Source organism: Schistocerca gregaria, chromosome 1, assembly GCF_023897955.1.
Source record: "Schistocerca gregaria isolate iqSchGreg1 chromosome 1, iqSchGreg1.2, whole genome shotgun sequence".
Taxonomy (NCBI): domain Eukaryota; kingdom Metazoa; phylum Arthropoda; class Insecta; order Orthoptera; family Acrididae; genus Schistocerca; species Schistocerca gregaria.
The window spans coordinates 640151594-640166441 of NC_064920.1; the positions used below are offsets into that span (position 1 = coordinate 640151594).

General features: G+C 37.3%; 1 protein-coding gene across 3 annotated transcripts in view; it reads right to left on the bottom strand.

Moving 5' to 3' along the window:
• Window positions 1-10266: 10266 nt before the first annotated feature.
• LOC126360492 (retinoid-inducible serine carboxypeptidase-like) overlaps window positions 10267-14848 on the bottom strand; it is a 283675-nt gene continuing 279093 nt past the window's right edge. For 2 of the 3 annotated variants that reach the window (XM_050007714.1, XM_050007715.1), the window contains exon 9: window positions 10267-10429. In XM_050007714.1, the coding sequence (XP_049863671.1) occupies window positions 10367-10429 (63 nt within the window). In that variant the 3' untranslated portion in view covers window positions 10267-10366. The remainder of the gene's footprint in view (window positions 10430-14848) is intronic. The other variant, XM_050007718.1, reaches the window with a different exon arrangement.

Here is a 14848-nt window from a genome sequence, read left to right on the forward strand (position 1 = left end):
CTCATCGCTGGAGTGTATATCCTCCGGGATCGGTGATCGAGCCGTGCTGCCAGTGCAACGCACCTGTATGGATGAACATTAGCGATGAATGTTATTTGTCACTTATTGTAATGGTAGGAAGAATAAATGTGTCCTGTCCCGAAACTGCTTTTGTGGTTTTTTGTCACCAACCATCTCCCTAGAGCATAGTGATTGGGCGCGGTGATAAAGCCAGTTCACTGCACGTGAGTGACTGTAAGTGGAGATACCACATGTTCCCGCTTCAGACCTGTTGCATTTTCTAAGTGTTCTACCAATACATTGCAGTCTTTGGTTTGTTTTCCACACAACATTATCCACATGATCGTTCCAATTTGAGTTATTTGTGACTGTAATCCCTAAGTATTTAGATGAATTTGCAACTTTTAGATTTGTGTATTTTATCCCATAAACCGAAATTTAGCGGATTCCTTTTAGTACTCATGTGGTAACTTCAGACTTTTCATTATTTAGAGTCAACTGTCACTTTTCTCACCACACAGATATTTTGTCTAAGTCATTTTGTTTTAATTACCTGATGACTTTATAAGATGGTAAATCATAGTATCAATTGCAAACAGTCTAAGAGAGCTGTTCAGATTGTCTCCTAAATTGTTTATTAGTTCAGGAACAGCAGAAGACCAGACATCAATTCTGTTTTGCTCGGTAATTTTCTGTCAATTACTACATACTGTGACCTTTCTGACAGGGAATCACAAATCCAGTTGCACAACTAAGATGATACTCCATAGATATGCAATCTAATAAAAAGTTTTTTGTGAGGAACTTCACGTTTATTCCCGTCACCTGGAATTTTCATTTGTAAATCACACTAAAACATTTGTAGATAAACATTCACAGCTACACTGCTACATGAAAGTAACATCGACATTTGAGTGAATAAGTTGGTTGCTCTGTATTGTTGAGAAATTCGGCAACAGTGCAGCATACAGGAGAGAGATTCTCGCTGTCTAGTTTGTAATTCATGTCTAGCTGCTTCGAGAAAGAATGAATCTTACCTGCTGCTAGATGTTACTGTTGGGGGATGTGCAGAATGACTGAAAATATGACTGCCTTCCTACGTGATGTGAATTGTAATGTACCAACACATCTTGTGCCTTTCCATAGTGGCTTCATGAGTTATTGTTCACATGGGACTCCACAAATTCTATGTAGTTGGAAAGCTTACAATAACCCCGGGTTTGGTGTGGAATGGCAATGGGGTGGGTGGACTGCTGTGGCCTGTTGTGGGGTTGTGAACCACTGAGGTCTATGGTGGGACGAAGCCTCTCCATTGTTTCTAGGTCCCTGGTTTAATACATACATACAATAGACAGCATGTAAGTATCATCTACAGATGTGCCACTCTTCCAAGATGCAGAATCTTATTGTATTCATTGGTACGGCATTTTGAATACCTAATTTTCAGTTTAAGAGCTACCATGGCACACTCAGGAACAATTTCCTGCATATAATCCACAATTTAAATAATTCTTGGTCTCACAAATCACGAAATGTATTAAATTTATTTCTCTATTAATCCAAAAATCTTTTACGTTTGTGGAATACATCATTGGTTTGTAAATATTGCTCATATATACACACACACAAACACACACACACACACACACACACACACACACACACACATACATACACACACACACACACACACACACACACACACACACACACACTGCTGCACAAAATTAAACATAGGTTGCTGTTCATGTAGTTCCAGAAGACCTGTCAACCACTGGTTTCACTCTTTTCAGCAATAAAATGAAAACATAATAAGCTCAAATGGGGTACAGCAGTAATTACTCCACAGTAACTGCACCAGAAAGCTTGTGTTTCGAAATACTGCCATCAGTGCTTCTGTTTCGAAATACTGCCATCAGTGGTTGAACAAAAGAGACTTAAAAAAGTCAACTAAGTTGAACTGTTTGGGGCATGACAAAAGTGATGTTTGTTAAGTTGTGCCACTAAAAACTGGGAGTTCACACACACAACTACAGTATGCCACTAGCTGTGGTGGCACTTTTGTTGCATGTGTCAACCTGACTTAACTCTCATCACAGCTCTAATGCCACAGCCTGCCCTATACCATTAATTTGTGGTGCCCTGTGTGAACAGTAGCTGATATTGCAACTACAGAAAACCACAGTATGAACATTTTGGCCACTCTTCTGGGGGCCACTGTTAAAAAATAAGTTTCCTTCTAGCCACTTATATTACAGGACAAAGCTGCAGCTTGGACAAGTCAGACTGTGTATGAATGTTGTTCATATGAAGAGTTCTGTCAGAGTATTGGTTGAGGAGTATGCAGGACTGAGTTAAACTTACTGTTCTGATGATGCTGAATTATACGTACTTGGGGCACTGAAATCTGATTCTCCACTTTAAAGAAATGGTGAAATGAAATCAGTACCTATATGCATCTTATGATTCCCTGGAGCTGATACTGAACTGGCTTCTCTGAGAGGTTGTCATTTCTGGAAGAAACATGTGATACCAAACACTTTATTTTGTTTCTCACCATATGGGTCTGTTTAGTATTAATCTGACTACACGCCTGTCTAATATTTGTGGAAAATAACTCTCTATTGTGGTCTGGCTTCTGTATAACAAGAATGAGTGAGAGCTGTAAAAGTGAATATTATCTTTGAAAAGTTAGTTGAAATAACTACTGCCACTTATGGAGCCAACATAATTTATGGGCCCTACTATTTAAATTTCTGTGAGTAGTACAGGCCAAGCTGCTATTTGTAACTTCGATATAAAAAAATTGTAGATACTGAGGAAACCTGAAAAATATCTTGATGCTCTGATAGACACCCTTAAGTGAAATAATGTTAGGTAGTTCCCTGCTATTACTGAAAAATGTGAAAAGCAACATTTAAGTAAATTTGAATTTGCTGTGCAATGGTGGCATTTTGTCAACCATTAGCAATGCTCTGTTAATTGCTGGCACTGTAGTTAGAAATAAATAAAATCATGACATGGGTGTGAAAGGTTTCTATAAATTATACAGAATCAATATCTCATACATACATATTAACCTTTAAATATACAAATTCACACATAATTTCACTTCAACAGATATGGTGACTGCACTTGACATGAAACAGAACAGAATAGAGGGATCTTGCTTCATTACAGCAAAAAGAAAGGATAATATTACATTAAATCCTTTCCAGAATAATACTTCATAATTATAATGTTCAGTGGACAGATCTTTTATTTGTATTTGACTTTTATTCAATTTTATGTTCAGATTTCACTTTTCCATGAAATATTTCTTAAAAAGAAAATAAATAAAACATCCCTCTGGTATTCTAGTCACATATCCTGTCCTTTTGTTTTGGTATGCTGTACATTTCAGAGACTGTTGCTGGAACTCAGATATAAGGGAATGGAAAATAATGAGTTGATGAAACATACCGGAATAGACCACCAATGAAATTTGTACAATCGCAGACCTAGAAATTTTCTCCCATACAATTCAGGGAAGAATGAGGGTAGTTTGACTGCAAGAGAAGGCTTTGAATGGTTTCTGTGTGTCATGAGCATGTTTATGCAATATTTGAGCTTTTTGAAGCATTTTTTAAAACTTCTCTGAAGCCACAGGAGATGGTGTCATTGGGAAGTGAGTTTGCATTAAGTACTGACTGTGTCAATGTGAAAAAACTTTGTGACTTTCATTGTATAAGATAATGCTGGTGACAGGGAGCACCATGCCTAATCATCATGCAATAGGGAAGTTTTGCCATCTTCTGGGATAGTGCTGTGTCTGTAGCAATGCATGTGCTTACAAGAAGTTATGAAGCAAAAGAGTCGTGCCTTTATACATCACCCGATCCGAATATGGAAAGCAGATAGAGTATACAGTAGTAATGTGCTATCAGGATAACAATGTGCTTCATTTGTCTCATTTATTCTAAAGTCACTGTTAACTGTCATTCAGGAATACCAGTGTAAATAATAGTCCAAAGAAGTGGTTATCACAAGATCAACCAAGAGAAAGGAAGTTAGATGAGGTTGACAGTTTAAAATAAAAGACCATAGATGATACAGGGGTGAACTAGGTGTAAATAAAATCCCTTGTAATGTATGAGTAGTCCTTTAGTTTTTACTGCTAGGCTGTAAAGTGTTTATGGGTAAACACAGACAAAGGAACAGAAAGCAGAAGGGAGAGAACCCTGAGATGTCTGTTTTGTAATACTTAATTTGCGCCCATAGGTGGTAGTGAGTCTTTTTTCCCCCACTGTCAGGAATTGAATTTTTCAATTGTGTGTATCAGTACTCATAGCATGCCAGTCTAAGGATTTCTGAAAACAAAAATATGTAACAAGAATTATTTGTGGCATGCACTCAAGAATATTCTGCAGGGGCCTGTTGAGGGAACCAGGGATACTAACTAATGCTTCCAGTATATTTATTCCTAAATGAAGTTTGTCATCCAGCAGATATCTCTGTATTTAACCAACAGCTGAGTTCTTGGAATCAACACTAGAAATAAGGATCTGTACAAAGATTGAAAGTTATTTTGGTCCAGAAAGGTGTCCATTATTCAAGTACATACTTTTTCAATAACTTCCCAGCAGCCATAAAAAGTTAAGCTACTAACCAAGTTCAGTTCAAGAGGAGCCAAAAGGCTTTATTGGTAGCAAACTCCTGCTCCACTGATGAATTTCTTAGTAGAACCAACTGGTGTGTATGTGTTAGTAATAATATCAAATAGTGAGAATTTCAGTACAATCTGCCTTCTGTGCAGTAATACAATAATTGTACATTAGTATGGGAAAATTATTTTTCTATTTAATGATGCGTGGTTTCAGTAACCTAAGAATTATCGTATGCATCCCACTATATTGACCATTTACATGCTTTGTGAATAGTTATTTATTAACATATTTGTTTTTCTTTTTAAATATTTGTTGTATATTCTTGTTTATCAGACATGTCCTACATTCTGGAGGGCTCCTCACTATGGATCTACTGGAACAAAAAGTATATATAATCTAATCATCTGATGAAACAAGTCAGCTGGAACCATCTTCATACAGTAAGGCTTTCAGTATAAGCATTCTCAGTAGTCAATATAACATGTGATGGTAACAAGACTTTGGAAGGAAGTGAAGTTGTTGTGTACATCTAATATGTTTATAATTTTGTATACCTGCCATGTTTTTGAAAACCAGGACACATGATTGTGTAATTAAGTTGAGTTTGCAACTTTTGTGGGCAACTGGAACATGTAGCATGATGTGAAAGTGCTGCCAACATGATGCACTGTAGCAGCAGAGCAGAGAGGTTTGTTTGCACCAATAGGGCATGCATGTTTTTGCATTTGAATGATTAAGTTGACCAGTGGCTGTAATGTGGCTAGTATATTTTGCCCCTACTACCACTGCAACACTAAACATTGACACTGACTGGGTCAAGACATTCTATCAAAAGTGGCGAGTACAAACAGATGTGTTCTTGTGAATGCTCTATGTAGGTTACAGATTCAGGTATTTGAATGTCTCATCTTTGAGTAATCATAACACTTAACATTTTCATTTCTGGTATGCGATGTACAGAAGCATTTATTCTGGTTCCTTTACTTTCAATTTTCTGTGTATGAAAACAATTAGTATTTACAAGAGGGCACTTTCTTCTGATCCAAACTTTTGCCTCATGAACTGGCAGTATGGTATGGTTATGCTATTCTAAACCCTTTGGTGACTAAAGTCATGTGAGTTCCAGTAGTTCATGTAATGTGAGTTCCTTTTTGCCTCCATATAATTTGAACTGCATTGTGCAATGTTAGAGACTTGGGGCTTTGTTCATTGGCATCTCACACGCCACTGAATGGGACCTGGGCATTCCACTCTTTCAGCAGACATAAGATGCTTGTACCTCCAGTGCTTATGTAGCAACACATTACTCCTAATTTCTAACAGAGTTTCGCAAATCTTTGTAACAGACAAATTTTCCTTTTCCCTTGTGGTGGCCATGTGGGATCATGAGTTCTTAAGCTTGCTTTCCTTCTGATGTTGTGTTACCTAATGTTTCCACCTTTTTGTAGGAATTCAGAATAAGACTGACAAATGCCTACTGTGATTTTTGAAACTTCCACAGTCTCCACATGGAGAGTTCCCAGTCAGCTCATTCAGCAATGAATATGTGGCTTTCAATTAAAAAAAAGATCTACTTTTTAGGGTAATTTCCTTACATATGCTAAAAATTTGATTTGCAACTTTGAGCTTATCTCTGAAATTAGTAAATGTCCCCCCTCCCCCCTTTCTCTGTAGTTACTACAGTCATGTGGTTGTTGGTCATAGTGAGGTATGTTTTTATTCTCATACTGCCTGCGAGAACATGCTTGAGCGTTTTTTTTTTTTTTTTTGTGTGTATCTCATCGCTGTTTAATACATTCTCCCACCTTTCTCAAGCCTTATGATGCTTCTCCAAGTTGTAAGCACCTTGGTGAATTCGGGTATTGTTCCTTTTGTATTAATAGACTATATGCATAATTAATTCTCATGAGTAATAATTACTTAGCTGGTCATGTGGGCTTTTATACTGTTCATAAGATACATTACCTGTGGGTTTCAGTTTGAATATCCATTGCAAGGTCATTATAATAAAACCACAGGTAAAAGGTTAACAAGACCTTTTTTACACTGTAATGTCATCCCAGATCCTGTCCCATTCCAAGGGATTCATACCCACCTGTCAGTAATAGCTCCTCAGGGAGAGTTTGGTTGTAAGAAATATAATGTCATTCAAAGAAAGCCTTCTGCTCAAAGCTTGTGCTCCCAACTGTAGTGTGACATTTCTACTTCATGTGTGATCTGTTGTGTGTTGCACACCCTATAACATAAACCTTTGTTACAGGCCATATACAGGTTGATTCAGGAGGAATGTCACATCATTTCTGTGATGGTTCTACAAGTGAAAATAAACTAAAAAGTCCTATAAAGTCATTATTCTGTCGATTGTTATGGAATTGGTGCAGGCTGAACATTAACACATCCACAGATGATTATAAAGACAATTGTGAGTATTACTTACCAAAATGCTGTGCAGGTGCTGTGGTGGACTGAATAATGGTGGAACAGATGACTGATCCATCCTTTAACAGGTGTTCAAAAAGTCTTCCACCCATTTCACTCCACATGTCAATGGGTTGGAGAGTGCATTACGTTTCACATCAAACATTATCTTGGGGGGCTTCAACATGGGCAATAGTGTCAATGGTGCATGTGACAACTTCTTCATGTGCATCCAATTTTGCAGTGTACACATCCATCCCCCTTTAAGCAGCCTCATAAGCAAAAGTCTAATAGGGTTAGGCCAGTGATCTGGTAAGCCAGTTAATGGGTCCGCCATGCCAATCCGCTTTTAAGGAAATATATTATTCAGCTATAAGGATACTTGTCTGGTATAGTGAATTGGTTATCCATCATTTTTCAAGTACATTTGCTGTCATTGCTCTAATGCCATATCTTCCAAAAGTGCAAGTAGATCTTCTGTCAGGAAATGTCCATATGCTGTAGCTGTCATGCAGTTTGGCAGGAACACAGGTCATCGATCATACCATATCAGACATTAATTGAGAACATAACATGGAATCTTGTATCTCTGGTATCATGTGGGTATTTTTAATACTACTGTGTGTAGACATAGCCTCATCTGTAACTACAATGTATTGCATGACGTCTCTGTATTCAGCCAACACTTCGCAAAATTGTCTGCTCACTAAGTCACCTACATGCAGGTGTTGTACATACTGCAAATGGAGTGAGTACAGGCCCTAAGTATGTAATGTGTGCCACATTCACGTTTGAGGAATATTGAGCTGACACCTAGTGTGCCATGTGCTGCTGGCGGGACTCTGTTGTGCATAGCAGTAATGTCTTCCCTCTCCTCAGTTGAGTGGACAACTGCATGGTCTGATGTCTCATGTACATCGAGTAGTGTTCCAAATTCATGTAATATTTGAAAATCCCTGAGAAATATCCTGGCACAGCGGGTTTGTCGATCTGGGAAATATCTCTGGTATTCTGTCATAGCTGCATAGCACTGCCTTTAGAGTACCCATACACAAACAATATGTCTGCGTATTATGCATGGGTGAACGTATACAGCCTGTTGGTATTCATGGACACAATGGACTTGCTCAATTAAACAACACAGAAGCATGGCATAAGTACATTCTCATGACTGCTCCTCCCTGATCCAACCCACAATTGCACAATGGATAAGCTTACAGCCATTGCCTCGGTGTGATGTCACTACGCTACCATATGCTGGAAAATCCCACACCTCTTGCAGGATGGACGAGTCATCTGTCCCATCACTATTCTGTCCAACACAGTGCCTGCATAACATTTCAGTAAGTAATATTCACACTTGACATCATATTCATTCGTAGATGTGTGTAGCCTTCAACCTGTCCCAGTTCCATAATGAGTGAAAACAGCACACATGTTCATAGAAGTGTGTGTATTGAGTCCGACTCTGATTAAATTCCATTAGGGGCAGCAAGATGAAGCATGTCATGAGTGAGAGCAACTAGTATAAACTTTACACCTTGTGAACCTGTCAGGATTTCTAAAGAACCCAGTAGCAGCATAAAATCAGAGATTTCTATGTTTCTGTAGCAACTTTGTAACATGGGTATTGAACCACTCTGAATCTTTTGCATCCCTCAAAAGCTTTCTCATCTTGTAAGGTGTAAAATATATTCTACAAGATTTTTGAATGTTATTTAATTGTACCCCACATCTTTGTCCCTTGTATGTTTTGATGTTGACTGCCAAGTTACTCTGCATTTTGTTTCCTTTCATCCTAGACAGCAAAAATATTTCCCTGCCTTTTTTAGCATTCTTTGTGGCTCCTCTAGCTATAGATGCTGTAAATCCATTATGATTCATTTGTGTGTCAACTGTCTGAAACTATTTGGTTCTACAGTTACTAAAAGTTCTAAGACACTGCCTTCTTGCTCCACTTCTGTGGCTGATTGAAGTATTTTCAGAAAAGAAAAATCCAGAACAATTTTGCATCATTACCTGCTTCTTGCATCAGCTGAAAGAAATGACTATGCCATTCTATAACTAGCAAATTGATGTCTGCCCCTCTTACTATACCACAATCAAGGAAATTTCTTGCAATGGTCTCCTAGGTTTATCTAAAGAGCCCTGTTATTACAGATTCTGAAGCAAGTGGTCTATAGAAGTATCTGATTATCATGTTTTGACTCACCTTTGATCCTTCCTCTCACCCGGTTTAGTTCATATTCAAAATCTGTAACAATCTCATGAGATAACGTTGAGTTCTCTATGGCAATAAATATACTGCCAATGTTAGATTTTAACCTATCCTTGTAAGATATATTCTGATATGGATAAGGATTTTGCTGCTGTTCACTTTGTGTTTGAGCCAGCTTTCTGTTACTAATACATCATGAGAATTATTACCTTTAATAAGTGAAAATTGATTGCAGCTTTACCGTGAATACTCCTGCAGTTTACTGACATCACATTAACAGGTTCTCCTTAAAATGTGTAAGGATTAATATTCTCTTCTGAGAGCAATATGTCTGATCTTTCTCTTGCTTCATAAGATAACCCATCACTGAGCCCATGTAGGGGTTCCTCTTATGCAAAAGGCACCTATGAGCATACCATACATACCTTGGTACCAGAGTAGCTACTTTGTCTGTGGGTATACACCTGATCTACAATTCTCCATCTGATAGTGGATGCTGAGAAATGTGCACCAGAGATCATTGCAGAATTGTTTAAGACTAGTTTAGGCCTACTTGGCTCCAAACAAGTGGACCACAGTTGGTTGTGGATATGATGCTGTAGTGAGGCATGCTTACAACTCATGAGTGAGGTTATCTGCCTAAATCATTTCAACCAACTATCTAAAAGAACTGGTGATGGCCTCAGTACCAAGGCAGCAAGCATCATTAATGCCAACAAGAGCTATGATACACAGCCAGTTGCACCCACTGGATTGAATAGCTGCCAACAGAGCCTTCTCCACACCTTGGACAAGATGTTCTGGTATACATACTGGATGCACACTGGCCTTCTTTTCCATCCTCTCATTTCCCTAAGTGGCTCTCTTATAAGTCCTCTTCTGCCAATATATTAAAGAGAGTCCACCTGTACTAAAAGAAGACAATGATGCCTACTGCAGGCTCCAGGATAATATTGTGTATTTCAGGTATTTATTGTGAAAAACTTAGAGTGAAAAATTTATTGTGAATTACTAGTAATACATATTAGGCCTACCCAAGAAAAATTAAACCTATCTCACAGCAGTTCTTCTTCCTTGGCTGTTTTTACTCATATTGAGTGACGTCTTTTAACAGCCAAATTGCACCATCAGGATTATCAGTTGGAACCTAAAATAAAGAAGTAAACATTATAAATTATTCTGAAGAATGTTCTCATCTAACATACTAAAAAGATCACAAAGAACCTTGTTTTTATAAGAGTACAGTAATAAGATTAGATATCAGTACCTGAGCAGGAAATGTCAACCATTAAGCCTTTCACTGCTTTCATCCTACTTCCATCACTTCCATTTTGCACTGATTTCATTTAGAATTCTGTTGTTCTTAGCAACCTCAACAATTTAAACAGTGAAATATTTGAATCTTACAGTTCCCCCTTCTGTTGTTCATTCCAGTGTCAAACCAACAATTATTAGATGCCTTAGCTAATGAGACTTCAGTTATATTTCATGAATTAAATCCCACAAATCCCAAGGAAATGAGTATCTGGTGCATGACAACACAAGAAAAATACAAACTTCACTGAGATAAAATATAGTGAAATGACTTAATTTGATGAAATATTACAGTGTTAATATTAATTATAAACTAAGATTTAATTTTTATGAGTTTCTATGAAAATAATCTTTTTTGAAGAGAAAGGAAATTCCAGAATGAAATAAGTGTGTGTGTTAAACATTGTAATGATCTCTTGTGGTTGTCAAACTTTTTTGTTATTTATTGTGACTGCTATTTTGAACATTTCATAATCCAGCTGTTAAGGCAATAATTTGAACAATAAAATATGGGCATACTGCTGCTCTGGGTTTTTTATAGTTCTGTGGATATTTATCTGTTGTGTGCCCTGAACAACAGTAGCGCACATTTCAAGTTCAGAATAGAGATTGTATTATGCCTGTGGGCATATTTCCATTTATTTTATGTGCTTGAAGATTATAAATGGTCAAAATTGTTGTAAATGTTAATGAACTTGTTTAAGAATTTGGAGTGTCCCATATATAATAATTAATTCACTCTTACAGACTTCAGTACTATTTACAAGATATTTGATATACTGTGGTAGGGTGCTGAGTACATGTGCACCCATGTATCCGACTCCTTCCTGTGCCTATGGAAGATGTTAGAGAAGTTTCTAGTCATAAATGGATATTTGTACTGTCAACTTTCTTGACCAAAGACAAATTACAATAGTATGATCCAAAGAACATCAACATTTGTGTATGATTAATGTGAAATATTAAAAACATCATTTCTGAAATACGTTTTTGTAGGATGTTCTGGAGCTAAGCTTACATAATTTATATAAAATACTTCCATATTTTGAAAATATTATCTATGCAAGCCAAGTTTCCATAAAAGATGATTCTATAACTTATTAGCAAATGTAAATACGTAGAATAAACAATGCCATCTTAACAGTAACAGTGCATGCTGCATATGTTGTTGAACCATGGCAGTTCACTGGTTTTGAGTGTGTGTTTTTTAGTTCAGGGGTGAGCTAAACTCAAGTGGAGATGTGTTGTGGCCAGCCCCATCCCAGACTGCCACATGCATGCACCATTGCCCTTCCCCACACCATGTGGACCTTTTCTTTGTTCTTTGATTAACAGAAACATGCATGATTTAGGAAATGCATGTATGTGTATATTAAAAAAAAAAAGAAAGGAGAAGAAGATAGGTATAGAATGGAAGTTTGTTCCAGCACCTTGGCACCTGGAGGTGAAAGCCATAGAATGTTTCATCAACCCATTGGTGTTCCCAGGTCTTTAAATTCATTTTTTACTGTGTATGTCCTAAGTGTTGTAGCATAACTGTGTTGATCTGTGTAGTTGTAATATGTACTAAATGGTATTCAAGATACAAAAATGTTTCAAGAGAGAGAAACTGTTACTCTTTCACACAGCCACAGAGAGGAAATGATAGCAAATATACGAAATAAATATACCAAATCAAAGGAAATGGAACCAAGAAACATGGATAGCTCCTTCCCCTTACAGGACACACAAAAAATTTAATACAATGCTATCAGTTCATAACACAATTTGTAATGTATTCATTCTGGCCCCACCTTGGGACCATTCTCTTCATCACTGAATATGTCAGGATTAATTTCTGGACTCTGGCGGAAATGGCTTTTGCCCAGCCTGGAGATGATGGGTTGACCTTTCCACAATCTTTTTAAATGGTCTGTGGCCAAAGCCTGTTATGCTGGCTTAACGACTAAAAAATTTCTTATAATAACAAATGTTTTACATCTGTTGGAAATAAAGTTGCAAAAAATGCTTGCTGGGGCAGCACTTTGCACAGAAATGTCATTACCATGAGCAGGAAAGAGCCAATGAAAATTCCTATAGCCTGTTTCTGGGGCTGATAGGCTGGAAGAGCTGAACATTGAAACAGTTTAGTTAATCTACGAAGAGTACATGAAATAGGATTTGACCAGCAGCATCACAGATGTAGGAGGCAACTAGGGTCCTTTTGCAGCATGGTTATGTTAAATGTCATGTATGTCGAGTTAGGATCACATGATTCTCCGTAATCAGTAAAGTTGCTCTGCCAGTGTGGAAAACTTTGAAAGAGTCGGAAAGTGTGTTACCATGTGTGAGTGTTGAATTCTGCTTGATATATAGCTTCCTGGGCAATGTTCTGATTTAGTGAGACTGCACATTGTAACGATCTTTGTCTTTTTGGGGTCTTTGGTTTAGGTGGAGTTGAGTGGATAACAGTATGGCTAGCGGATTTGCAGCCAGAATTTCAAGTGAAATAATTCATTTGCAAGAAATATAAAAGTAGGCTGAGTGCCAAACCTGTAAGAAGATGCATAAAAATTAGAAAATCATAAATATGTACAAATAATTTTATATTTGGAGTCGGCAAGTGGTAGATGTGAAGACAAGAGTGCCAAATAAGTAATGTTGTTGTTGGAAGATTATAAAAGTAGCCTTAGTTCAAATAAGAAGAGAAATTATATGCTTGTGTTTATTTGTGATCAAGAATAAATTTGTCTGATAAATAGTACTTGGTTTATCCATGGTGATGGAAGAGATTATTGCTCCAAATGTCGAAAGTGATGAGGAATCTGGTATTTGAATATTCAATGTTTCCTCCCCCATAGTAATAACTTAAAGGTGGCAACAATCCTTGTTGAAGTATTATAAGGGGTAAAATAAACAAAGAATGATATTAAAATTAAAAACTGATGGTGAGTGGACTTGTGGTACATGCTAACAGTAGACGGGAGGCTAACTATTGTCAAGTCGCTAGTAGGAGCGAAACACACATTCAAAACAGTGTTCAGGGGATGGTGAACTGGATAAATGAAATGTGTTTAAACAATTGAAGAATGGAAGAAATTACAAGAATCCCAGGGGGCAACTTTCAATGTTGCAGAACAAAGAACACTATGTAGCCACACCAGTTCAAGACAATGAAAAGCAAGTGTCACAAGAAGCAATGCTATAGTTTGCCTAGCAATGCTGCAGTAAAATATTTTAGTGCAACAGTCATATTTTTTGGGGTATGGCATAGCATGTGATGATCTGGAGTGAATGGGTTAGAACAGTACTTTAAGTGTTTATTCAAGTGAAAGGGCCGCTGTTAAGAGTATCATTGCAAATTATCAGTATGTTCAATATGGAAGAAATATTTGGAGATATAATAAGTACCAGGAGGAGAATAAAGTGGAAAAAGGGGGAAAATCTAATGATTTTTGGATTGTAGTGAAATCAAAATGGGAGATAGTACTATGTACAGCAGAGCACCTAGTTCAGGGTCATGTGGAGGTCATCAAAAGGAACACATGACTCTTAATGAATTATGGGGAGAACAATGGAAAACGTTTTGGAGAAGACAGGAGTTAAAGAGGAGGAGAGCGATGGAGGAATAAAAGCTAAGAGAAGAATTAATGGATGATCAAGTGTAAAAGATACTAAGAGGATTTGCACAATATTTATCATTATATAGTGAGTCAGAAGAAAGTAGAAAAGCACTAGAAATGTAACAGCTAAGAGATGAGGATGAATGGGAAGAATGATAGAAAAATGGCAGCAGAAGAAAGGAAATCTTAAAGCCGGTATTTACAGATTAGGTACTGAAACATAGGATGACAGACTAAAGGCTGAATTACTAAATGTCTTTTTCCAAAGCTGCTTCACAGAGGAAGACTGCACTGTAGTTCCTTCTCTAGATTGCCGTGCAGATGACAAAATGGTAAATATGAAAATAGATGACACAGAGATAGAGAAACAATTAAAATCACTCAAAAAATGAAAGACCGCTGGACCTGATGGGATACCAGTTCGATTTTACACAGAGTACGCGAAGGAACTTGCCCCCCTTCTTGCAGCGGTATACCATAGGTCTCTAGAAGAGAGTAGCATTCCAAAGGATTGGAAAACGGAACAGGTCATTCCCATTTTCAAGAAGGAACATCGAACAGATGTGCAGAACTATAGACCTATATCTCTAACGTCGATCAGTTGTAGAATTTTGGAACACATATTATGTTTGAGTATAATGACTTTTCCG